Genomic DNA, 26,846 nt, shown 5'->3' with positions numbered 1-26,846 from the left:
CACAATTAATGAAATATTTCCTGAAAATTCCAATTGCATAGAAATCATATCAAGCACAAGTTTTAAACCAATATAAACATAGACCTAATATTTTGCACTCAGATGTATCCACAAGTTACCAATAACACGATTTATGAGACAATTATGATAAACCTGAGAAACGGTTTAGATGGAATAGTAAACTAAACAAATGGTTTTCACAGGACTGTAGTGGCAAGCAGTTTTAGTCAAAATGCTTTAGACCACCACTTAATAATTTCTTTGCCCATGCCGTGCTAGGCTAGCCAAATGTCAATGTTATTGAAAAAGAATAGAGTAAACATAAGTATAAATTTTACTAGCACAGAAATAAGGGTGAAAGTTCACTGAAATGTGGGGGGTTTGGATTGTGTATTCATCACTACTGTATAGACTAAAGCCCAGTGGGTGTTTCAACTTACCGGTAATTAGGAGACGGTACCTGAAATTAATACAATTCATACAGGTGTCCCGCTTGGTATGCAGACAGTTCCAATATCAATATTAATGATACTCACGTCAACAACCTATTCATAGGTTTGGAGACTGATTGAGAGTGGAGGGGTTTCATATTTCTAGAGTCGGTGCGGGTCATTCACTGTATACTTAATCACAACTTTACATGAATACATCTACCTGGCGTATCAATGACATAACACTTCTAATTAAAAGTGTACATTATTGTTCACAGACAATTGTTGCATTATAACTTTAGTTAGTCAGCTGTATCATGATGACTAGAAGCCAGCCCTATTAGGGCAAAGAAGCGCTTCTGTAATCAAAATATATATATATATATATATATACTCTGATCTAAATGAACACCATTATGAAGTTTAAAGTGTCGCTTACACACCATTAATAAAGTAAAATTAAATAACAATAATTTCGAGTAACAAACCGAGTTGTGCTAAGAGGTCTGTGAGTTCTTTATGAAGTTGATTATTTGTTTGGTTTGGCAGATGGCAGCATCTCTTGAAACTAAGTTTGGCAGTTCCCATTTAGCTCCCGCTTCATCAATGAACGTCTTGAATATTTCACATCCAGCAGGTCACCAACTTCATCTATTATCGATAAAGCCTGTATTGTAAACAAACAAGACAATGTGAGAAAGGAATAAAGACCAATCTCCACCTCCTTTGGGAGGTCAACATATGCATTAGATTATTCTAACACAATAATATTTCGAGAAGAAGAGCCATGCATGTGGAGAAAATCAACAACAGAAATGATTGAAAGTGATTCTTGGACAACTACCCACATAGAGCTATCCTAGTATGAGAGTACATTAGCATTGTTGCAACCAATCTGGAAGAATTTGTTGTTGTTGGGGGGGGGGGGGAGGGGGTGGTTGTTAAAATCAACAACAGAAATGATTGAAAGTGATTCTTGGGCAACTACCCACATAGAGCTATCCTAGTATGAGAGTACATTAGCATTGTTGTAACCAATCTGGAAGAATTTGTTGTTGTTGGGGGGGGGGGGGGAGGGGGTGGTTGTTAAGCATTAAAGTCGCCTAGTTTAAAACTTGAAACACAAATTGAAATTTTCACAAACTACTAGTGAAGGCTGTTTTCACAGGAAAGGAAAAAAGGGACATCTGTGAGTCCCATTAAACTTTTGACCATTTTTCAATCATTCCCATCCCCCCCCCCCCTCAAAGAAAGAAAGCAGTAAGGTTTAGTCTATCGAGACAAGAAGAAGTGGAGGGAGGAAGTGTCATCATAGCGCGAAAGTTAGTACCCCTTCATAAGAGGGAAAATACTGACTGTAATGAATAATGATGATGGCAAATGTTTCTTCCGGTATCAGTAAAAGGGTAATTAATTTGTTTAGTCAGTGGGCCATATAAGATCTATCAAAGTGCCCTTTATTAAATTACATAATCATCATGTATCATGTCCTTGTAATTAATGTAAAAAGAAAAACAAGTCAAATGCGACTGCGTCTCCTAAATGCCTCCGCCCTAAATTCAGTATAGGAAATGGATGAAATTCTTCATGACATACATCACAACGAAAATAAGTAGTCTATAATCAAATGTCAACTGACGACTATGATCTTGACCTACTAGCCCCAAAATGGAATTGGATCATCTTCCTATAGTAGTACTTTCACGTTTAGATATTGCGATAGCAAGGCTAAAAGCCTTTAATTTCAGACCTCTGTGACCTTTGACCTAATAACCCAAAATCTAATCAGATCATCTACCTATGTTGATGCACATTATCAACATATTTGTGCCTCATATATCTAGTGTTTTTTTTAGATATCCTGCTAATGAGGCCATTACTTGGAATTTCATTAGTAGACTTCTGTGACCTTTGACCTAGCAACTAAATTACCTAATCAGATTGTCCTCCTATGGTGATACATACTATCATCAAGTTTGAAGTTCATAACTTAAGTGATTCTTGAGATATCGCGATAACAAGAAAGCTAGATCGACGGACGGACGGACAACCCAAAAACATAAAAAGGAGGGACAAAAATGCACTCTCACCTCATCCAGCATCTCTATGGTGTGTGAAGCAGAAAGGCAGATCCTTGCTCTAGCCTCAATGATAGGAGTAGCCGGGAAACCCACGATGACCACAGCCAGACCACGCTTACGACATTCCCGTGCAAACGCCCTGTAGAATGACGTACATAACCATATTAACATTCTGTTTTTGTATATATTTGTAGCACAATTTCCACATACGGTACATTCTGCTTGAACGGAGGAAAGTGACTGTTCATACGGAGTAGGCAAGGGAGTTAGAAGAAAACTCTGAGAACACATTACTGAAGGTTTCAGAAAAATAGGACATAGATTAAGAAAGATATGTACTTTTTGAAAATTCAGGTTGCTTTTGATGTTAAGAATACCCCAATTGGACTACTCCCTTGCAAATGACCTGTAGAATGACATCCATAATCATATCATCATTCTGTTGTTTATTTATATACATGCAACACAATTCCACATGGATTATGGTTGAATTGAAGAAAGTGACCCTTCACAGGAGGTGGGCGAGGTAGTAAGAAGAAAACTCTGAGAACACATAAGTGAACGTTTCAGAAAAATAGGACATAGAATAAGAAATGTATGTACTTTTTGTAAATTCAGGTCACCTAAGACAATAAGAATCTTCCGATTGGCAATGCAGTCATGACGCTTGATGTCATAAATGGAGAACTTTTGTAAACCTAAATAAAGATTCAAATAACCTTAAAGGGCCACTCTAATCAAACCGGGCTAAAAAATGAAAAAAAGACATGTAGAATAATTTTTAACAGAGATTCCGAACTTGACAATGATTTTTCTTAGAAATCACCAATAATTCTGGAATCTAGCTTTAAAAATGACGCCCCAGAACGCTCAGAAAGTAGAGGTGTATTCATGTTTTGAAAGGCTATGCTAGTTGGGTTAGAGTGGCCCTTTAAACTATTTAGTGATCTGACTGAGTAACTCACGCTAGTTTTGAAGGGTAGTACAGCAGCAACGGAACAACAGGGGAGTCCACATTCCCGTAGGTGAGGAATCCCAGGTCACGAAGGCGTCTCCTGAAGTACTGGGTATTTCTTTTCAGTGCTCGGATTCTCTTTTGACCTGTGCAAAACAAAGACATGTACCGCCAAATTTTCTCTAGCAACCATTTGAATAGAAAGCTCACCTGTCTACAAAGTCCACATTTTGTGTTTCTATTGATCATGGTTTCTCATTGAAACTTGACCTAAAGGAACTGTACAGAAAGATCACCTGCCTATGAAGACCACCTTTTGTTTGTATTTCATCACAATCATCACATAAACTTAACCCTTGCCTTACTCAAACATGGGATTTGGGACCAATCAAATTAAACTTCCATATGTCCCATAAGTATTTTGTCATATTGGTCCTTTAAAACTCCTAACCCCAGCATTAAGTGATCATAGCCCAAAAGCCAAGGGACAGAGGGCTACCAAGATATCCCTGTTCTATTAAGCAAAGTAATATTGATTACCTTCTGTGGACCCATCTTCTCCCATGATGATCTTGACTGTCCTCAGGATCTGTTCTACAACAGGGGCTGAAGTGGAGCTGGAGTAGGCCGAGCTGTGAGAGTGTATCCGGAGGTGATCAATCAGATTCTGTACTCAGAACGATAAAACAAGTTTGAAGAGAATCAAGGTTGAGTTCTGGTCAAGATTAAAAATAGTTTGTGAGCTTACTCTTCCTTTTGCCGCTCATTTTTGAGTAAAATTTGCTTCTATTTTGTCAAGGTTGTTTCCTTGAGGCAGTTCACCACATTGTGTCTGAACTGGGCTTAATTACGACTTATAGTAGAGGTGTCGTGGTCGAGTGGATATGTCGCCAGACTGTCGATCACAAGGTCCGCGGATCGAGTCCCGCCGCGGCACTAATGTCCTTTAGCAAGAGTTGATCTACATTTGCCACACTCAACCCAGGCGATGTAAATGGGTACCACCTGGCAGGAATTGATTCCTTGAAATGCTAGAGTGCTGCAATGGCAGCTAGGCTAAAGTGGGGGTAATAATAAATGCGCCTCAGAATAGAATTTCTAGATAGAGGGTGCTATAGAAATGCCTATCATTATTATTATAATTATTACTCATTTTTGAGTAAAAATTTGCTTCTATTTTGTCATGGTTGTTTCCTTGAGGTAGTTTACCACATCGTATCTGAACCGAGTGTAATTAAGACTTCTATCATTAATCTCACCTTTGACCCTGCGATGTAGCCACCGGATGCACCAAAGCTCTTGGTGAACGTTCCCATCATAACGTCAACGTCCCGAGGATCCAAACCAAAGTACTCCACCACCCCTCGACCGGTGGGTCCAATGGCTCCGATACTGTGTGCCTCGTCAAGGTAAAGGTAGCACTTGTACTTCTTCTTCAAGGCCATTAGCTCAGGTAGCCTCACAATTGAACCCTCCATACTGGGACGATGACCAAAGAGAAGAAGTGATTTGATTGGTCAAAAATATATTTTAATTTTAACTGAGATGGTATTTGCAGAAGCGATATGACTGATCAACTGTCTTTTTGGGGGACACTCTAATTGACCAATGGGTGTTGAGATTGACATCCCAGAAAGCCCTTTAGAATGACATGTTGGTCAGCCAGGATGTTGATATCTTGGGCCTTCTGACAACTTTTCTTCTGGTCTAGTGGGCAACTTTCAGGATTATTTTTCCTCTATTTTTTAAAAATAATTCTGTTCAAATAAAATAAATGTAATAAAATCAGCATATTGTTGATAAACAGACCAGATGACAAACAAAGTACAGATCCAAATACAAAGTTATTATAAAGCTTTGAGGACATTTCCTTTTTTGAAAAATTCATTTTAAATTCAGCATATTAAAAAAAATTGTTTTTTGTGCCAGAAAGGAAGAACCTACCTGTAAATGCCCTCGACAACAATAAGAATTTTCTTCCATGGTCTCTGCGTCCTTGGTTGACCCTCGATGATGGCCTTCTTCAACAACTTCTCCAAGCTTTCCATGTCTGTATTAAAAATTATACAAATAATCCTAATCAATAATATAACTAAAAGAAGAATTTGAGATACATACCGCGAAGAGTTGCTGACGAGGGTCAACGTTCACTTTTTAAAGTGAACCAATTTTTGTTTTCTGAATTGTCGGTCATCATATATTTACACAGCTTACAGGATGGTTACACAATGTATACTGATACTCCTTATTGTCTTAAGGCTCGTTCACATTTGATGGGGTAAACGCAACGCTTCATATTTTCAAAAAGACGAGAGTGTAATACAATTCACATTTCTGTATCTTTTAACACACAGATAGATGAGAATACTTAGGATCTTTCATGTGCACAGCTACTTTTTCCACTATTTTTAGCTACTCCCTTTATACATATATACATACAAAAACAATTAGAAGTGTTGTGCATCAGATGTGAACATGCCTTTACTTACTGTTATGTTCAAACACTTTGACAGAAGCACCAGACAATCTGATTCCCAACACAAGGGACGCATGGTTGAGTCTGTCGCTGACTACCAAGCAACCCTGGAAAAAAAAGAAGGGTAAACAGAGTTCTGCTCGTTAATTCTTCATTTGCCAAAAATTGGAAGATTCGACCGCCATATATTGCTCAAAGTATATGGTACAATTACATGCATGGTTTGGTGTTAGGTTCACAGTTGAGTTTGGGTATAGTGCAGCTTCCAGGACTGAAGATTTGTAATATGAGTCTATGATACTGTGCCCGGTGTGCAATTGTTAGCACAGCGTGTGCCATACTTTCTGTTGCATTTTCCCATCTGTTCTGTGCAATATGATAAAGAACAAAGTGTTGATATTTCACAAGTTTTCACACGGGCATGAAAGAGTTGCTCTTTCAAAATGGCGACGAAGCGATAATGATTGCACATGTGCATAGCGGGTTCTCAATAAGTCTCTTCACAAGACTCACAAAGTACACTGACCTTTCCCATGAGAGTAGGAATGTTGAGAGCATTGGTTGCGAACCCCATGCCATACATCATGGCATCCTCCTGCCCACAGAACTCAGCTATACGAGTCTCCAACTCTCTGTGGATATCCAGATTACCTGAACAAAGAGCAATTTATTAATACTTTATTCATTTCATTGACATAGAAAGGGAAATGCATGCCGTTGTATTAATCAAACCTATAGGCACTCTTTGCGCCATTTTACATTAAGCAGTGAGCACTGATCATCACATATGGGCTCCAATTCTCTCTGAGGTAAACAATCAAACTTACAGATAGAATTTGTAAACAAATATATCACATGAATCTTCTCTTTTACAAATGTAATGCTTCCTGGGAGAAATTTCAGTTTTTAAACATATTTGTGGTTTACAACCAGTAAATAAGATCGATTGATCGATCTGTATTGAAAAACAAGTCATAAAAAATCTTGGAACCAGCGGGACTTGAACCTGCATCTCCTGCTTGCCGGGCAGCGACTCTACCACCAGGCCATCACTGGTCCATGGCACAGTCACGTTGAACTAGAAACAAGCTCTCCTGATTTATTCTGACTTATTAATATTCATTAGTCCGCCATAGGACAATAACTTTTATAAATGTAATGCTTCCTGGGAGAAATTTCAATTATTATTTACACATATTTGTGGCTTACACCCAGTAAATAAGATTGATTGATCGATCTGTATTGAAAAACAAGTCAGAAAAAGTCAGGTACTTGTTTCTAGTTCATCGTGACTGTGCCATGGACCAGTGATGGCCTGGTGGTAGAGTCGCTGCCCGGCAAGCAGGAGATGTAGGTTCAAGTCCTGCTGGTTCCAAGATTTTTTCTGACTTGTTTTTCAATACAGATTGATCAATCAATCTTATTTACTGGGTGTAAGCCTCAAATATGTTTAAATAATTGAATCTTCTCCTGTTCATCATTTTTCACATATACATGTATATACACTGTATGTAATATATGTGTGTGTGTGCGTATCAGGGCTCCACACTTACTTTTTGGAAGGGGGTCTGGATTAAAGTTTGTACATTCTGTATGCATAAGCCCTATGTATAAACCACAAAATCTTGGGGGTCTGGAGTTAGATTTTTGGCACCCATGTGTATATAATTACCGGTATAAGTTTGGTCATATCAATCAATGTTCTCTCACTGTCCTCAATCATTCAAAAATACTGTTACCCTTGCCAATGATAAAGGGTACAGAATCTCAAGTCTACATTTCCAAAACACACAAACTTCATTGTCATTACCAAATATTTTCAAACATTTCTCTCACCAACATATCTTTATGAATTTTCCGCTATTACTTCCAGAAACTATAAAGGTAGGGTATCCCTTTAAAACAACTGACAGAAGGATTGCTTTGTGCAACACAATGGCTTTGCAAAATTTCCCATTTCTAGTCTTGACTAGGTCCATGATAACCATTTAAAAAAGTGGATAGATTAATCTTGTACTGGAAACACTTTTTATATTAAAGCCTTTGGTATATATATCATCTATCCTATGATAAATACAGTGTTGGTACTGAGAAATAATTTCTGTGGGATATAAAGGAGTTTAAATAATCACCTAATTCTTGGCGTGTACTGCATACTCCACTCCCATAAGAGAGGGTTGAGTTCTCGATGGATTCCATCCCAGGCCCACCTTGTTCAGCAAAACCGAGGTAGTTGTACGATCCAATGTTAATTGCACTATGAGTTTCGCCAGTAGCTCTGCGATGGGAAGAAGAAAGAAATTATTATAGGCAATGTACAGAAATCAGCTTTACCCCTTCCCCTCCAAAAAAAGAATGCCTGATTTCCTTCAATTTAGTTTTCAAAAATTAATGTAAACTTCTGTTTACAATTCCACAATATTTGAAAAGGTAAAAATTGTCAGTTCTTAAGTGGTCTAAAGCCGTCATTCTGAAGTGGATTAATAAGCAAATAAGACATCTATGTAAACACCAGGCATCAGGCCAATTTCATACACTGTTGCCCATAAAATTGGTTATAATTTTTCTTTTCATTAAATGATTGCGACAATATGGTTTATTCTTGATAGATACAAGTTTATCTCTATGACTCTTTAGTTTGGTCAATAAAGTTCTAAGATACCAATTTTGTCTATCAAGAATACATCATTGTCTCACAATCACTTCGTGAAGAGAGGGTTTAAAAATTCCAACTTTATCTGCAACAGTGGAGGCTAGCTTCAAATGTTTACCATTTTTAGAAATGATAAACGATTGCAATCAAAAGACTAATGACATCATGTTCACAACATAAAATGGATAACATAAAATAAACAAACATTAAACATCAAAGTCATTATGTAAAAGAGGATGAGCCTATGAATCAGATTATGAAATATGCATTTGTTTACCGGTAGTGAATATCAACGAAACATATTGCAAAGTTTAAATAAAGCAAAAATAAGAAATAGGACAAACAAAACATATTATTTTAAAATCAATTTAAAGGCACACTGTCCTACTTGTAGCTACTTGCTCCCTCTATATAGAAAACTTCCCAAATCGGTGCCTGTTGGTCCCCCATGATCCTCTTTTTCTTATGTTAAATGAGAGCTTAGTAAATGAGATAGCCACCTGTCACAGTGACCTCGATGGCTCACTGGGTAGTCTAATCCCTTCTTGCTGAAGTAGTAAAGCCTCCCTTTAAAAGTAAGGGTCTTTGAGGATAAAAATGTAGACATTGTGAAAATTAAACATTGGATTTAGTGAATGGTGAAATGTGAATAGATCTAGTATATTTTTTTTAACAAAGTGGATTATTTGCGAAATTGATTTGTATGAAAGTTTGAGGCCAGATTGGAAAGGAGATACTGTACACCCCAGCACCAAGCCAGTTTAAGAAGACAAAAAGAATGCAGACCTCCATGTACATAGTGAGTGTACCACTAATCCACTATGTAAGTTTAAATGGCCTTGGAGACTACATTTCAATGGGAAAGGCTACATCATAGTAGAGCAATAATGTCTCATTAATTCAAAGGAGTTATTTATAACTCTTTGTTCATTCTAAAATATCACACATTTCAGAACGCTGTATCTACTCATTCTTTGTAACAAGTAAAGCAAAGACCCCCAAAACAAATAGTAGAAACTGATAGTTCAAATAGATCGCACACCGGGTGAACCCCTCAGGTATTGTTGAGGAGAAATCTATAGGGGCATTAGGGGCATTTACAATGCAAGCGAAAACTGTCTGGAATTTTGTAGAAAGTTGCTAGGCAACTAAACATAAGCATGACAAAAAAAATCTGAATTGAAAAACCCATCTCTGGAGTGTAGTTTTTTTAAATGCTGGCCGAAACGCCAGTGGGTTTTGCAGTGTAAATGCTCACTCTCAAAACACCAGTGAATTATTCTGATTTTGGGGCACATGACTTTCCTCAGTTCCGCGCTTACGCATGCAGCAGAGTAGCATCAAGTGGAGCATGCGCATTACTCACCAAGAACCAAGACGTACCGGTGCATGTATTATCAAACACCAGCTTTTTCAATGAGCTTTTCCAGTATTACAAATGGTAGTTATAAAAAGAAAGAACTGATGGTTTTTTTTGTTTCAAAATTGGATTATCTGCAATGTAAATGGGCCTTCTGTCTACACTCTCTGAAAAAGGAGGGGTTAAAAAAATGAGAAGACAAAAATCTAGGCGCGGTGTGATTTATTCATATCTCGCAAAAATGAATTTAATCTTTTACATGGAAATATATCCTTGAGGTCATATCGGTATGAGGTGTCGTGGTCTAGTGGATATGTTGACCGGACTGTGGATCACAAGGTCCGCGGTTCAAATCCCGCCGCAGCACTAATGTCCTGTGGCAAGACATTGATCTACATTTGCCACTCTCCACCCAGGTGTTAAATGGGTACCCGGTAGGATGCGAAAGCTAATGTGGTTAGATTAGCAAGTGTGCGCTTGTAAAAATGACGCTTGGCTGGAATGCTCCCCAGGAAGTGGAGAATGTGCATACATTGTGTGCTGGTAAGCCTGAATCCAATGACCGGGGTAATAATATACTTATCTGTAAAGCGCTTTGAGAGGGCCTCCGGTCCTGAAAAGCGCTATATAAGAACGAGCTATTATTGATCTCACACAGACAACATGGAAAATGGTGTAATTTAAGGGTCCTGTATTTGACCTTACATGTATATAACCACAACTGTATGAAAGTTGTGATTGTATACAATTTACACAAGTTTACAATCTTTTGTGAGGCAGGGGAGTGGCAATTAATTGATTCACTGCATGGTGTCCAGTATATTGCATTCATAATACAGTGCGTCCCAAAAAAAACTATACACTTTTGAAATGGCTGCCGTATAAAAAATATAATATTCTTTGGGGAAAAGTTGTATATGTATGGAAAGCTCACAAACCCAACTTTCATATGACACCAAAAAGTTCGAAAATAATTCATGCTTGGGTGAGCACTGCTCACTTTTGTAAAGGGTATGAAAATTAGTTTGCGCAGGAATTAGCCTTCCAATTTGTGAGAGGTAAATCCTTTGGAGCTTATGAAATTGAGAATAATATGACCAATTTATGATCAATTGTGATGAGTTTGGGTTTGCTAAGTGAAATTTGTGGTTCATGGGATTAAAATTGTATGCATGAGTGAACAGGAATTGCATTTGTTATTACCGTATAGCAATGTAACTTTCCATGGTAGACTCAGTGGTGTGTTCATGGGAGTCAGGACGGGGTGATGGTACATGGTACAGGGGAGGTGAAATGTAGGGTAGGACTTTGTTGGCTAGATTGGATAAAGGTCAAGAGGACATGTATGCCCCTCCCCCTTCTCTCTTTCTCTCTCTCTCTCTCTCTCTCTCTCTCTGCCCGGGTATGCTTGTGCATATCTTGACAATTCATTAGACAATCAACATTCAGCTATCAATCACTTAATCAACAATGTATCAGTCAATCGGTCAATCAATTAATCAATCAAGCATTCAATCACCATTCAGTATTTCAATCAATTTAATCATTCAATAAATCGATCATAATTAATCAATAAGTCAGTCAACCACTCAATCCATCAACCAACCAACCAGTCATTTTAGCACTTGAGTTTTGCACAAGAAATATGGTACAGTTAAACACAAATTCACAAGTTTGTAAAATGAACATGTCAGTTTTCAATTTTACAACTGTTTCGTCCATCTTGTAAGAGAAAAAAGGGGAGAAAATATCTGAAAATGGAAACAATGGCCCATATGTCCACCTCCTCTTTCGATGCACAATCTTGGTGAAGGTTTTTATTCACAGTCATAGAAGTAAAAAAAAGAAATAACAGTTTGTAACACAGAAATTACAACATGTACCATCACTCCTTCCTGACTCCCATGAACACACCACTGAGTCTACCAGGGAAATTTACAATGCTACAATAAAAAATGCAATTCCTGTTCACTCATGCATAAAAGTTTGGTTTAATAGACCATGAAATTCACTCAGCAAATCATGAATGTATCATATCACCCTCAATTTTGTAAGCTCCAAAGGATTTACCTCTCACAAATTGGAAGGCTAATTCCTACGCAACCTAATTTCCATACCCTGTACAAAATTGAGCAGTGTTCACCCAAGCATGAATTATTTTCGGACCTTTTTGGTGTCATTTGAACGTTGGGTTTATGAGCTTTCCATATACATATACAACTTTTCCCCAAGAATCATATATTTTTTTATTTGGCAGCCATTTCAAAAGTGTATAGTTTTTTTGGGGACGCACTGTATAATAAAACAGTTCTGAAGCCCACTGCACACCACACAATCCAATTTCTTCAAAGAAATTGATAGAGCATTATATCTGACCTGTGAGGCAGTGACCATTAAAAAATATTATTCAAACTTGTAAAACCTTTAAAAAGATTTCTGATAGGGTGTTTCCATGCATGTCGCTATATGACCGAACAACAGATGACCTTTGTCCCATTCTATCATCCTAACATGAAAAAAAACCTTTTGATATTATCACTGACTACAATATTTTTTTAATCATCACTACCATTCATCAGTGGTCATATTAAGAGATTTGTCCCTCCATAAGATTTAAGTGAATTTTCTTTTCAAATGCTATCGTCACCAAATCTGGGTGCAGAGTGTACCAGAAATGTACATGTACCAATAGTGTGTTGTGAGCTTCATGTGCCAAACTGTACAGATTCAAGCTCTCATTAAAGATAAACTTTAGTACTGGTAATGCGATTGCATTGTGAAAGAAAAGGTGTGGAAAGGATCAGAAACAGTTGATCATGTAGCATGTAAGTATTGGTGTGCACTGCAAGGTTCTGGAGTCATCAAAATCATAATAAATTTGACCGAGTCTTGGTAAAGTAACAAGCACTCACATAGAAAGCTATATATGGGACAACACACATGGTGTCGGGGCTAGTACTACCTTGATTTCCTTGTCTTTCTATGCTCATTACTCAGCCAGTATACATTTTCTTCCACCATTGTTTGGCACATGTCATTTATTTGTAATCATGAACATTCAGTGTAAGTTTCGTTTGATTCTGTGAGAATTATTTTTTTTTTTTACCAGTACTGGAGTTTATCTTTAACCTATTCAGACAAGTTTGTCAGTTTACCTGTGTAATCTTGAATTGCTATTAGAAGCAGCACTTTCAACTCAGATAAAACTATGTGATGTACGAGATTTAACTTTGAGTTTTAACAAATCCATCCGCATTGTAAGAGAAAAGAAGCTTCAATGTACACATGAAGTTTTAATGCTATTTAAGTTCTTGAAAATGAATTATTCTTTTTGTTCTAGATTAATGTTTTTCAATTCTAAAATCAGATATATTTTTTAATGTGCATTTATTGAAGGAAATTTAAAAATGTGTACAGCCTTCCCTTTCTCTTCTATCTTCTCTCTCGATCCCTCCCTCCCTCCCTTCCTCTTGCATCTAAAATAATAAAATGGTAACTAGTGATGGTAGCAGAGTATGGCAATAGTATTAATATCTAAACTAACATTACATCCGCATTCCCATTCCTTCACATATAAATCAACTTTATCAAGAAAACTTGAAATTGGAAATAAAATGTCTAAGAAGTAAGAACATGATAAACAGAAAAAAACAAAGAATAACATTACATGTAGTTAGAGATAAGGACACAAAGAGGATATCAAAATAAGTACACTTGTTATCAGTGATGTGTATATTTAACTTGTTATCAAATATCCAGAGATGGACACATGTGAATCAACTTCATACGACCAAGAAGTAATGCAGTTTACATGTTGTTGTTAACTTGTTTTTCTTGTTTATATCTGAACCAACATATAAAAGAAAAAAATATTAAAGTGCTATCCATGAGGAACATGCAAAAGTTTCAGTACATTATATGTTTAGTATCAAACAGTTTTCTCTGTAGTGCACTGTTCAAGTGTTCATCTCCAAAAGTAGATATGCTGGTAGAGTGGTAGTAGTACATGTGCACAGTTGTGTCCTGTTTCATCATTCATCATACTAGCCATAATCATGGGAAGATCTATTCTAATTACCACAATACATGCCGGCATTACAAAGGACTACATGTACACGAGCAGATCATCTTAAACATCATCTGATCAAAGGTAAGTTGATGAAAATTAAACTATTGCAGCCAAATAAAAGCTATAACCTATGGTTATAGATATAAAACTATAAAAAGATATGACAAGCACATATGAAAAGATATGAAAAATCAAATATTCAGGAGTCCCTATTCAGTCAACGAAACTGGGAATATATCTCACTTGGCCCCCAGATGAATATTTCATAATCTTATATATTTCACAATGCACTTACTTGAAAGTCCAGTAGTGGTCTTCGCTGGATCTGCCCATCAGATCAAACCGTGCAGTGGGTGCACTGGCGATCGGCACATTCCAGTTGTCCCGTATTTTCCTGTAGACATGGCGCGTGAAGAAGCTATCAAAGTCTTGGTACAGCGGCACGAAGGACTGCAACAAAATGGAAAGCAAGATGTGAGCAAGAGACTGATAAATGAATGTCAAACTTAAAACTGTAAATCCAGACAAAACAGATAACTAAATCGTTTATTGTGTCTTTCCGTGCTCGTCCTCCTGTTCCACAGACACAAGCTGACTTACAATAGAAACTACATGTACATGGTCCCCCCTCAGCCAGGACATTAAACATTAAATGATTACATAGCATGAGTGTCTATTTGTATTAGACCCAGTAGCCATTGGTCCTGAATATATAGATAATTTGTCATTCAGTCAAATTCCATCATTTCAAGAGCTTCGCAAACATTACCATTGCAATCTTGAGATCCATTACATTGATTGAGTAAATAAACAATGATTACTAACACTTCAACCCTTTATTCAAATATTCAACTATTCTAAAATAAATCAATATTAACAGAATACAGGCACATTTAAGTTGAGTATACCCAAATACCCAAATACCCAAATACTCAAACAAAAGCTGAAAAATTGAAAGAATTAGATCAAAAATTTTGGAAAATTGTAGGATGAGGAGGCAAAAGATCATGATCATACAATTTTGCAAATGTAAGATATATTCTGGCTATTTTTCATTTGTTTTGTCACAGATATTTTTTTTTATTTTATTGAATTTTGTTCTGAAAAGATTTCTACATATAAAAGTGCCATCACTTGAAAACTTGTTCTTTTGCATTATCCTCAATATGAAACAGAAATTCCTCTTCACTGAAATAAAAAAGGGGCAATTCATGAAATTCGTGATAAAGAGCAGTTTAGAAGGTAAGCCTTAATTGATCAATTATAACTTTTAAAAATCAAGAAGTTCCTATTAAAGCATCATTGGATGAGTATCAATCTTCACATTAATTTTGTATGCCTTTATTTAAATTGACTTTATATGTGGGAAGCGGACTTCGCATTTAGCAAATCTTTCATACATGCAATAAATTATTAAGGAAATTTATGGGCAGTTTATGTAATTTTATCCACTTGCATTTATATAGATGAAAACAAAATTGATACTATATCAGAAAATAAGACTTAAAATCTCTGATATCGACAATGGGAAAATAAAACCCTGTTGTACGCATGCATTAACAGACATTAACTGAAAAAACCTGAAGGAAAATACCTTTAGCTTTGGTGACTCTTGAGCAGCTAGGCTTTTTCCAAGTCCAATATCCCTCAGTGCATCCTGAATGTATCCCACCAGAGACAGGACAAGATAACTAAGGTACGCCAGGAAGGCCGTCACCAGAGCCGCCTCCTCAAACGATTCCTCAAAATGGCCTCCATTTGTCTGGATTTGAGGAGGAAAAGCCTTTACTTTGTATTGCATAACTCTGATATTCAGCTGGATAAAGAGCCATGTATAGTTGTCATTCTTCTTCAAAAAATTCACAGTTTTTGAAAATCACTGTCAATCATAATGGTGTGATACAACATCTTACTGATCTTAGTATTGTAAAGCATTATGGAAAAGGGGCTCCTCTTTATATTCTATGCATTATTTGTAACAGATATAATGCCTTGCTTGTAATATTGGACAAAGGTGTCATCCCATACAGCACCAACAGCCATAAGCCTTGCATGATTGCATCTAGTAAAAGGTTTTAACCCTTACTGTACTAGGCTATTTTGAGCACCCTCTGACTGGGGGGGGGGGGGGGGGGCCTGGGAGGCCCCCCCCCCTATGATCTCGGAAGTCGAATGTCCGATGAACACGAAAATTTGCATATTTGTAGATATTTACAAATGTACGTAAGGAACAAGATGGTATAATTAGTTTTTTTCCTAATATGCAAATTTTTGTGGTTATAGCCTAATTAATTATGCGAAATGCTAATTTTATGCATTTTACAGAAAACTCTACATATTTGTCCGTAGACTTGTGAAGAATCTTAAAAATGTATTGAATAAATGTTTCCTTCATCTCAAATTCATGAGGTTTCATTATTTTTATGATATTTGAAAATGCATAGGTTAATTTGCATAAATTATGATTACGCAAATTATGCATTCATGAATATCAAATCTGGAACTATATTTAGGGAACTAGATTCATTACAAAAATTGTCAGACTCCACTTATTGAATGTTGGAACTCATTATTCATATGAAACTTCTTTTCTAACACAAAATAGTTATTTGATGTAATTAATAATGAAAATTTATGCAAATTTGATGCGATTTTCAACTATTTATTTTCTTATGTATTTTATTGTTTTTTATTTCTTATTATATCTATTGTTTTATTCCTAATGTATTCTTTTGTTCTGGAATACATCAAGTTACTCTGAGAAACATATAAAAGCAATTTGATATCAATTCATATCTTTACACATCTGCTTGTACATGAATATATGCAATTATAGCACTTTTTTGATGACATGCGCATACTAATTGTTATGTAACACCTTACAGGTATGTATATCCGATTTTGACGAAAATGGTATCAAAATGTGCGCAAGACTTGAGGGGAAAAAGTCATGAAACGACAATTCAAAATTCCAAGCGGTTGCAGCGCGATCTCCGAAAATGTCGAAGAAAAGAAAAGAAAGGGAAAGGAAAGAAAAAGAAAAAAGGAAAAGGAAAGAAAAAAGGAAAGAAAGAGAAAAAAGGAAAGAAAGAGAAAAAAGGAAAAAAAGGAAAGAAAAAAGCAAGAAGAAGAGAAAAGGAAGAAAAAGGGAAAAGAAAAGGAAAGGAATAAAAATGGGGAAAAAAAATAAAGAACATGGCCGTAAGCACCAGGGGGGGGGGGGCAGTTGACCCCAGATATTTTGAAATCGTACAGTTTTTTTCCTGAAAATGTAGTGTAGGCCTATACCAAATCCTTCAATTCTTCTTTTGAAAATGCAAAAGTACCCTCATGACCAGTTCGGTCGCTCGAACTCCCTTCACTCCTTTTGCTTTTGAGATTCTTCAAAAACTTTTAACGCATCTTTCCCCCTTCCCACATCAGAAAAATATTCCGCATACGGCCCTGAAAAATTAAAACAAATGAAAATAGGAAAATATAAGTGATATAACAAATTTGAAACTCTTCGCTGGCGCGAACTGCTTGCTAGCCTATTTTGTATTAAATGTTTTCACTTCCTCGTCCCCCTGAAAAAAGAAAAGGATTAGTATTGCCTAGAATACAATTGTGCCTGCCCCGACGGGCCCCGACCTGCAACCATGGGAATAATAACACACAATATATGTACCAAATGTTACTAAAAGAGACTAATTCATTTTTCTCGAATAGACATTGCTTTGGAAACAATTGTGCCCACCCTTGACCTGCAACAATATCATTAAAAATGGAAGAGTTTTTTCGCCCTCTCGCCAAAAAGGAATTGAATCGCGTTAAACGCGATTGCGTCCATCCTGACCTGCACCAATAAAAACAAGTTTATTTATTAATTTCTATTAAAAGAGAATTTTTTTTTTTTGCTTGCTCGCTATGCTCGCTCGCCAAAATGGAATTGACACCGCTAACGTGCCCGCCCCAACCTGCAACAACCAGTTAATAATTATGTACGAAACGTTATTCAAAGAAGTTTTGGTGTGCTCGTGCTCGCCAAAACGGAATTAACATCACCTTAGACATGATTGTGTAAGCCCTGCCCTGCAACAAAAAAATCTGAAATTTATGAACCAATTATCATTACAAAAATTTCGCTCGCTCGCTACGCTCGCTCGCCAATATAGAAATAACACCGCTTTTAATAATCACGTCCCTGACATGGAACAATTAAACCAAGTTTATATACCATATTTTCCCTATAAAGAGAAGTGATTTTTTTTTGCTCGCTCGCCAAAATAGAATTAACACCGCTTTTAATAATCACGTCCCTGACATGGAACAATGAACCCAAGTTTTATGTACCATATTTTCCCTATAAAAGAAAAGTGATTTTTTTTTTTCGCTCGCTAGCTCGTGGAATTATGTGCCCACCACTAACCTGCTACAATATCATTAAAAAGAGAAATGTAGGGGGTTGCCTGCCCGCCAAAATGGGATTGACATTGCCTTAAACACGATTGTGCCCGCCCCCTACCTGCAACAATGAAACAAATTTTATATAGCAATTCATTGAGAGAAAGATGTATTTTCGCTCGCTAGCTAAAATGGGTATAAAATCACCCTAAACACAATATTGTTCCCGCGCCCTGCATGGGACAATTGAACCAAGTTTAAGTGGCAATTATTAAAAAAGAAGTGATTTTTTTCTTGCTCGCTACACTAGTTTGCAAAAAAATGAAATTAACGTCGCTAACAAGTGAATGTTCCCACCCCCAACTTGCAACAATACCAGTTTATATACCAAACGTTACTTAAAGATTTTTTTTGCTCGCTCGCCAGAAGTGAAAATTAGCATCGCCTTTTTTGTTTGTTTCGGTCGCTTGCCCCCCCTGACGAAGTACCCCAGGTACGCCACTGTTTCTAGGCTAATATTTAAAAAGTTACTACAGTAATGGGCCCGATGTTTCTCTTATCACACTCGCATGTTATTTCTACATAGATTAAACATAGGATGGTTAAGGGTAAGACCGGATAACATTATAAAAAAGATATATCCTTCCAACCTCCCATATCCAAGTTTTGGGCTGATTATTGCCGACCCACCGCAGCAAGGCCATTCAGATTGTCGTATTGAGTACATGTATACTATACTGTATACAGTCTGGAGCTCAAAATAAACAAAGAAGCCAGGGGGTTAATCCTGCATCTTGCACTTAAACCTTGTAAATATCAAACTTAATCACACACTATTCTCAGTCAGTTATGAAATGTTACTCGATCCCTCTCGCTCAGTCAGATACACCCAATTCCATTCCATCATCATAAACGACCCATGACTCTCTCTTTCACTTTTTTTGTTATCACCAGTAGGCCTTTGCTTTTCTCATTTTACAACAAAAGAATGGTACTAGATCTAGATTTGATAAATATTACTATGTCTATGGCATATAGACCTATAGATCTATATATGCTCACAAACATATCCGAATAGAGTTGACGTCTTTGAAAGCTTGTCGCTCTCTACTCTACTCTAGTCTAGATCTAGACCGAAAGCTTCAGTCTCTATACGATTATAGAGACTGAAGCTTTCGGTCTAGTCTAGATCTAGATCTAGATCTACCTACAGAAAATCTGTCTGGACTTTGATTGGAGGAGATATCTTTTAATTTTCAATTAATATCTCCTCCAGAGGAATCCGGTGGAGCAAGACGTAGTAGGTCTACTAGTAGTTTCTGCGCATTGATGCTATTTTATGAAAGACATACATTTGTTGTATTGTCTGCGTACATTATCTACAGTGCAGTCTTGGTGCTCAAAATAAACAAAGCAGTGAGGGGACACGGCCGCGGCGAGGCGAGGCGAGGGCCCGGGGATAATCTTGAATGCACACAAACCTTGTAAATATCAGACTTGAATTCACGCACGTGTACTTCATCTTCTTTGATATCAGGTCCTCCTGCAGATACACCGTTCTTCAAAGATTCCATACATCTCGAGCTAATTCTGTTATTTCTATGAAGGGCCATTCTCGCCGCAGTTGGTCAATTCTTAATTGGGAACAACATGAATTGTAAATCCAATGGGTGAACGAGTCGGCTCAACGAAGCTAGCTAGCCACACCTCCTTGCGTAATTGCGCTTTAATAATTACATGCACGATCGATCGAACTACTACAGAGACGACGTCGACGTTCTATAGCAGCACAGAACTACTCTGTGTGGACGTAGCAATCACTTTCAAGTAAGAGAGGGTCGCGGAGTTACAACTCGGTACGGTACCATGCGCCCCGTTATATGAGTGAAGGGAAAATGAGGGAAAGGGAGCTAGAAACGGATAAAAGAATGAAGTTTTTAGTTTTATGAAATCGACCCATCCCATGCACATAACCCTCACTACTGTCAAATAGCTTCTCTTTATAGACTCTAGAGCATCAAGTATATAGGCCCTAAAATTGAATTATACAGTAAACTTTAAAAAAATGCATATCACGTACCGTCCTATGGAACTATATCGGATCTATAAATTAAATGTCACTTTTGTGGAAGACAATTTTTTTCTAATTTAACCGTTAATAACTTTTTGTTTTGGAAAATAACTTATAAGCAATCAATATATCACATGCAAAAGTTGCATAAACACGTTACAAGTTTGTTTGTTATAAATTATAATTGTTTAGTTTTATCTTCTTTCAATTTCAGTTTATATTGTTTCATATTTAAAATTGTCAATGATTTCAAAAAATAAATGGTACAAAGTAATACAAACATGAATTTTATTACAACAAATTAAGTACCTCATGATTGTCAATACATCAGGATGTCGTGAAGAAATATATATTTCTACATGTACTATAGTTTTGAAGAGTCGTATATTATGAGACTATATCAGCATCTTGGTGCCTAATGTTTACTGTAAGTGTCACTACAGCAGTGTGTAGTGAGGATTGTTACAAGATTTCGTTAAATAAGGTCTATTATTGAAGACTAGTTAATTCAGTCTGAATATATAGACTACCAATGTCAATGCATTAGGCCTGTACTGCTGTTATCTTAGGTCAACAGAAGCCCCTTGTCTTATATAACAGAAGCCCCCTTGTTTTATAGTGCTAAATGAAAGTACTTTGCATACAATGTATGGGTATACATTCTGTGTTTAGGCACTTGTGTTGTAGATGTATCGCATATTATGTGTAGAGGCAGTATATCATCAGTGTTCAAGTGAATGTCTCAACAGTGAAGTTGCTAGTTGCAACCGTCTTCATAAGTTTGATTTCCAGTGATTGTGGAGCATTTTACAGACCCGAATTGGTAAGAACTCACTTAATATAATAGTGGTAGTTAATGTTGAATTGTTTTATGAAGTAATGTAAGCTTAGGAGAGAATATTAGACATCTTTCTTGTTTGTTATATATAGTTTGGAACTTGAAGGGCAAGGAAAGTTATGTGTGTGCTCTTCCAGTGTACTTAGGAGATGCGTGCATTGTACTGTACTCTCTCTCTCTCTTCTCTGTATCGCTATCCACCCCTCTCTGATCTCACCCTTTCTCTCTCTCTCTCTCTCTCCCCCCTCTCTATCCCTTTCTTCAGCTCTCCATGCATGTTTGTTACAGTGCCACTGAGATGGTGGTGACTGCATTATAATGTATTATAATGTATTTTAAGACAGGTACTTTCTTATCTAGTAGGATATTATTCTATACTTGTAGTTGTTTTGTCGCAGCATATATATGTAAATAGACTGCGTAATTAGGTAATTACATACTTGCAAGTTGACTTCTATTTTCATTGTCTAGCCAAGGTTTATAACTTGTTGCTTATAAAACAAAGAGACAGTTTTGGAGTGCATGTAGTCAGTTTAAGTTATATGTAGGTTCAATTACTTTGTTAAGCTATTATATATGCACATGTATTGTTGTAGTGTCTCATAAATATGAACATTATGTAGTTTGTTTCTCTTTCTGTTGTGTTACAGATTGTTATCTGAAGGTTGAGTGACCATACGACCAGTGAATAAACGACAGTTCGTGAACTTTAACTGAATCTTCGTACCTCGTCATTTCAATCTTGTGAATAACAACTTTAGGGTGTTAGTGTAATTGTCGAAACTCCTCGGTTTACTAGTTGTAAACGGAGGCAGCCACAATAACAATCAACGTCTGTTATTCGAAGTCGAATAACAAGTGAAGTTCCACAAACAAATGAAGCTGAATGACAATCAAGGATCTGCATGTGCATCCAGTTAGCTGAACGGCAAAGTAGCCTGTGCATCCAGTTAGCTGAACGGCAAAGTAGCCTGTGCATCCAGTGAGCTGAATGGCAAAGTAGCCTGTGTATCCAGTTAGCTGAATGGCAAAGTAGCCATAGACGTAAACGAAAAGGAATTGTATAAGTTACCATGGCAATGGCCACTAGTCTCCCGGAGAAGTTGGAGCAGGGGAGCGTTAAAAGTAAGCGCTCCGTGCAAAGCGAAAGAGTTCTTCAAGCATTCCATGATGAACTCCAGATGATGGACCAAGAGGATGAACTCAAAAGAATTGAGTTTGCCAGAAAACAAGAAGAAGCAAGAATTGAGTTTGCCAGAAAACAAGAAGAAGCAAATTCAAAATTGAGAAAACTCAAGCTCACCAAGCAGTTCAATGAGAGAATGGCAGAACTTGAAGGAAGCAGGGATGACATTGAATATTCAGAGACCCATTCTGTCAAATTAGATCTTCCTGAGGAGAAAAGGGAGGACTCCATCCAGAGATATTTGCAATCCCAAGATAGTGTAGCACAGCAGAGCCCTCAACAGCCAAGGAGTTATGTCACTCCTGTGTATGAATCAAATGGGTTGCAAAAGGTAGCTGAATCACTCGCAGAGGTAGCAAGGTCGATGGCTATACAAAGTGCTAGCTCTCGGCAGGTCGCTGTGACCAGTCAGTTGCCGCCCATCGATCTTCCCGTATTCAGTGGAGACCCCCTCCAGTATCCCCTCTGGAAAAATGCATTCGTGAGCCTCGTAGACAGGAATCCAGTTGATCATCCTACAAAGCTTCATTACCTGAATAACTCTGTGGCTGGAGCACCAAAGAGGTTGGTGCAGCACTATCTTCTTCTTGGCACTGAGGATGCCTACCACAAAGCATGTGGAGCACTCGCAGAACGATACGGAAGCCAGAGCGTAGTGTCTACTGCCTTCACAAAGAAGTTGAACTCATGGCCAAGGATCAGCAACCAAGACTCTACAGGATTGAGGGATTTCGCAGATTTCTTGAACCAGGTGGAAGCGGCGAAGGTGACAATTTCAACACTTGATATTTTGGATTTTCCCCAAGAAAACGTAAAGATGTTGGAGAAGCTTCCAGCATACCTCGCACGGAAATGGCGTGACGAAGTTGACAGGTGGCAACGTTGTGGACTTGGTAGCTATCCAACATTCGCAAGATTTGCAGAATTCGTCAACGACGCAGCACGCAAGGCCAGCATTCCAGAGTTGGAGTGCCTGAAGAACCAAGAATCCAGGCCTAGGCAATTTCCAGCTGGAAATAAGGGATTTGCTGGAAAGTCGCTGTCCACTAGAGCATTCAATGGTGGTCAACAAGGCAAGTTCTCATCGTGCCCCTTTTGCAATGAAAAGCACCATCTTGACGAGTGTCAAGAATTCGCCAAGAAGCCTCATCCACTTCGTAAGGCATTCTTCTTCCAGAAGAAACTATGCATGGGATGTGGCAGTGATGACAGCCATCAGGCCAAGGACTGTCCTCAGAGGAAAACATGTGAGGATTGTCAAGGAAGGCACCTCACATGCCTGCATCGTCCGCAGAACAGAGAATATGAAGGTTCCTCAAAGTGCACCAACGTCTGTTCCTTACCAGACCAGGACGGGAAGGAACACTGCATGATTGTGCCTGTGTGGGTACGGCATGCTAGCAACCCAGGCAACGAGATCTTACAATACGCGATCCTGGATGACCAATCCAACGTTGGATTTGTGTCGAAAGCATTGTGTGAGAAGATGCGTGTAGATGGAACAGATACCAATCTTCAATTGACAACAATGCACGAGAGTACGCGCATCAAAACCTCAAGGATCTGTGGACTTGAAGTGCTGGACTTCAAGAAGGAGCATGTGGTCACCCTACCAGCATGCTATCAGAGGGACGACGTTCCAGCTAGGAGATCTCAAATTCCTAAGGGTGATGTAATGAGGAGGTGGGCTCATCTGTCCCCCATTGTCAACGACCTCATGCCATACAATCCAGCAATAGAAGTTGGACTTCTCATCGGCAATGACTGCCCGAGAGCCATTAGACCCAGGGACATCATCTGCGGTGGAGAAGACGAACCCTACGCTCAGAGATCCATTCTGGGATGGGGTGTCGTTGGGACTGTTTGCATGTCTGCAAACCAGGAAATCTTCTGCAAGAAGACATGTGTCAAGGACGACTACCCTCGCTTTGCCTACGCCAATCGGGCAAGGGAAGTATTCTCCCAAGAAAGGGTTCTCAACGTGCAGGAGAAGGATATCATCGAAATGAATCAGAAGGGAAAGCCCTATTCTATCGACGAGATGAAGTTCATGAGCATGTTGGAGAAAGGAGTCAGGAAGACAGAGGATGGACACTACGAGATGCCCCTACCTCTGAAGTCCAAGGAGATGTCCCGTCCGTACAACAAGCCCCTTGCCATCAAGCGATGGAATCAATTGACAGCCAGATTAAGGAAGAACCATAAGTTCCAGGAGGATTACACCGAGTTCATGAAGGGTGTGATCGCTGATCATGCGGAAAGGGTGCCGCCAGATAGACTAAATGCTACGGTCAGTGTTCGTATGTCCGAAAGGTCAAGATACTGATAGCAGACGGAACATTGGACAATGAGGGAAAGCGTAAACGCCCTCCCGTTGAACTTGATAGACCTATCCAGAAGTTGGTACTGTTGTAACCAGTTGAAAAGTGATTTTGACTGTCACAAGTGAAGACCAGTGTATATTCCCCCTCAAGGAGCCTTTGATATTAAATCGCGAACAATGTTTTCAGCTCATCCGAACAATAAGCTAGGATTAAAACGCGAGTTTCATAAACAGTTATGTTTTATAGTATTCACCTTTTAATGTATTGCAATGTGATAGATGTTGCAGATTTGTACTTAATTTGTACATGTGTATTGATTTTAAGTGTATGTTTTGTTTTAAAGTGTAAATGGACGAGCCATTTAAAGGAGCCATGTCACTACAGCAGTGTGTAGTGAGGATTGTTACAAGATTTCGTTAAATAAGGTCTATTATTGAAGACTAGTTAATTCAGTCTGAATATATAGACTACCAATGTCAATGCATTAGGCCTGTACTGCTGTTATCTTAGGTCAACAGAAGCCCCTTGTCTTATATAACAGAAGCCCCCTTGTTTTATAGTGCTAAATGAAAGTACTTTGCATACAATGTATGGGTATACATTCTGTGTTTAGGCACTTGTGTTGTAGATGTATCGCATATTATGTGTAGAGGCAGTATATCATCAGTGTTCAAGTGAATGTCTCAACAGTGAAGTTGCTAGTTGCAACCGTCTTCATAAGTTTGATTTCCAGTGATTGTGGAGCATTTTACAGACCCGAATTGGTAAGAACTCACTTAATATAATAGTGGTAGTTAATGTTGAATTGTTTTATGAAGTAATGTAAGCTTAGGAGAGAATATTAGACATCTTTCTTGTTTGTTATATATAGTTTGGAACTTGAAGGGCAAGGAAAGTTATGTGTGTGCTCTTCCAGTGTACTTAGGAGATGCGTGCATTGTACTGTACTCTCTCTCTCTCTCTCTCTTCTCTGTATCGCTATCCACCCCTCTCTGATCTCACCCTTTCTCTCTCTCTCTCTCTCTCCCCCCTCTCTATCCCTTTCTTCAGCTCTCCATGCATGTTTGTTACAGTGCCACTGAGATGGTGGTGACTGCATTATAATGTATTATAATGTATTTTAAGACAGGTACTTTCTTATCTAGTAGGATATTATTCTATACTTGTAGTTGTTTTGTCGCAGCATATATATGTAAATAGACTGCGTAATTAGGTAATTACATACTTGCAAGTTGACTTCTATTTTCATTGTCTAGCCAAGGTTTATAACTTGTTGCTTATAAAACAAAGAGACAGTTTTGGAGTGCATGTAGTCAGTTTAAGTTATATGTAGGTTCAATTACTTTGTTAAGCTATTATATATGCACATGTATTGTTGTAGTGTCTCATAAATATGAACATTATGTAGTTTGTTTCTCTTTCTGTTGTGTTACAGATTGTTATCTGAAGGTTGAGTGACCATACGACCAGTGAATAAACGACAGTTCGTGAACTTTAACTGAATCTTCGTACCTCGTCATTTCAATCTTGTGAATAACAACTTTAGGGTGTTAGTGTAATTGTCGAAACTCCTCGGTTTACTAGTTGTAAACGGAGGCAGCCACAGTAAGATTATACCCCGAGTCGATACAAAGACAGTTTTTTGTTCTCTCCAACCCGTTCTGGGAGAAGCAGACTTCATAATGTCGAAGTGATGCAGTAAGGTTCGAATTACATAACATTGCAGCAGAAAATTGTCAGCTATTTTGTGGAACAAAACTACAGGCCCAATTCGGTAAGAATACAATATCCATTTCTATTAGTTTTGGTAGAGTTTTATATGACTTTCGTGAATGTGATAGATGTTGTACTTTTCAGGAGTAGACAAAGAGATGAGTGTGCATAATTATTGCATAGTGCAGAAAAGCTGAGTTCTTTGTCTTTGTCAGCAGAAATTACAGTACATTAATGTGTCACCTCCTTTTGGATTTTATCATGAAACGACGACATGAGAGGATTCGGTTCCGAAATATTTTGTGT

At 37.8% G+C, this 26,846-nt stretch overlaps 2 protein-coding genes across 3 annotated transcripts; one reads left to right on the top strand and one right to left on the bottom strand.

The window, feature by feature from the left end:
- Positions 1-74: 74 nt before the first annotated feature.
- Positions 75-20,126, bottom strand: LOC581818 (serine palmitoyltransferase 2). Its single transcript, XM_030999387.1, has 12 exons — positions 19,890-20,126; positions 15,620-15,787; positions 14,321-14,475; positions 8,076-8,221; positions 6,470-6,594; positions 5,957-6,050; positions 5,412-5,517; positions 4,727-4,946; positions 4,008-4,134; positions 3,478-3,613; positions 2,522-2,651; positions 75-1,098 (listed from the first exon to the last, which is right to left on the bottom strand). Exons 1-12 carry the CDS (start codon positions 20,019-20,021, stop codon positions 1,000-1,002), a joined length of 1,638 nt encoding a protein of 545 aa, XP_030855247.1. The 5' UTR covers positions 20,022-20,126; the 3' UTR covers positions 75-999.
- Positions 20,127-20,917: 791 nt separating this feature from the next.
- On the top strand, positions 20,918-26,325 carry LOC100892674. 2 transcript variants are annotated; one of them, XR_004066650.1, is made up of 3 exons: positions 20,918-21,302; positions 21,968-25,591; positions 26,263-26,325. XR_004066650.1 is itself a non-coding variant. In XM_030999423.1 (2 exons), exon 2 carries the CDS (start codon positions 22,391-22,393, stop codon positions 24,827-24,829), a length of 2,439 nt encoding a protein of 812 aa, XP_030855283.1. In that variant the 5' UTR covers positions 20,918-21,302; positions 21,968-22,390; the 3' UTR covers positions 24,830-26,184. The 2 variants fall into 2 exon arrangements, 1 of the variants encoding a protein (XP_030855283.1); XM_030999423.1 differs by lacking the exon at positions 26,263-26,325 and having other exon boundaries at positions 21,968-26,184.
- Positions 26,326-26,846: the final 521 nt, after the last annotated feature.

Source organism: Strongylocentrotus purpuratus, unplaced genomic scaffold (genome assembly GCF_000002235.5).
Source record: "Strongylocentrotus purpuratus isolate Spur 01 unplaced genomic scaffold, Spur_5.0 spur5_scaffold_5, whole genome shotgun sequence".
In the NCBI taxonomy this organism is placed as follows: domain Eukaryota; kingdom Metazoa; phylum Echinodermata; class Echinoidea; order Camarodonta; family Strongylocentrotidae; genus Strongylocentrotus; species Strongylocentrotus purpuratus.
The sequence above is the reverse complement of the archived record's forward strand: the minus strand, read 5'-3'. Positions and strand labels throughout refer to the sequence as shown.

Coding starts and splice junctions, on each gene's coding strand:
- LOC581818 (XM_030999387.1), bottom strand. CDS start 20,021: ATGGCCCTTCATAGAAATAACAGAATTAGCTCGAGATGTATGGAATCT. Junction 4,135..4,726: donor GCTACATCGCAGGGTCAAAG/GTGAGATTAATG, acceptor TTCTGAGTACAG/AATCTGATTGATCACCTCCG. Junction 1,099..2,521: donor CCATAGAGATGCTGGATGAG/GTGAGAGTGCAT, acceptor TTTACAATACAG/GCTTTATCGATAATAGATGA.
- LOC100892674 (XM_030999423.1), top strand. CDS start 22,391: ATGGCAATGGCCACTAGTCTCCCGGAGAAGTTGGAGCAGGGGAGCGTT.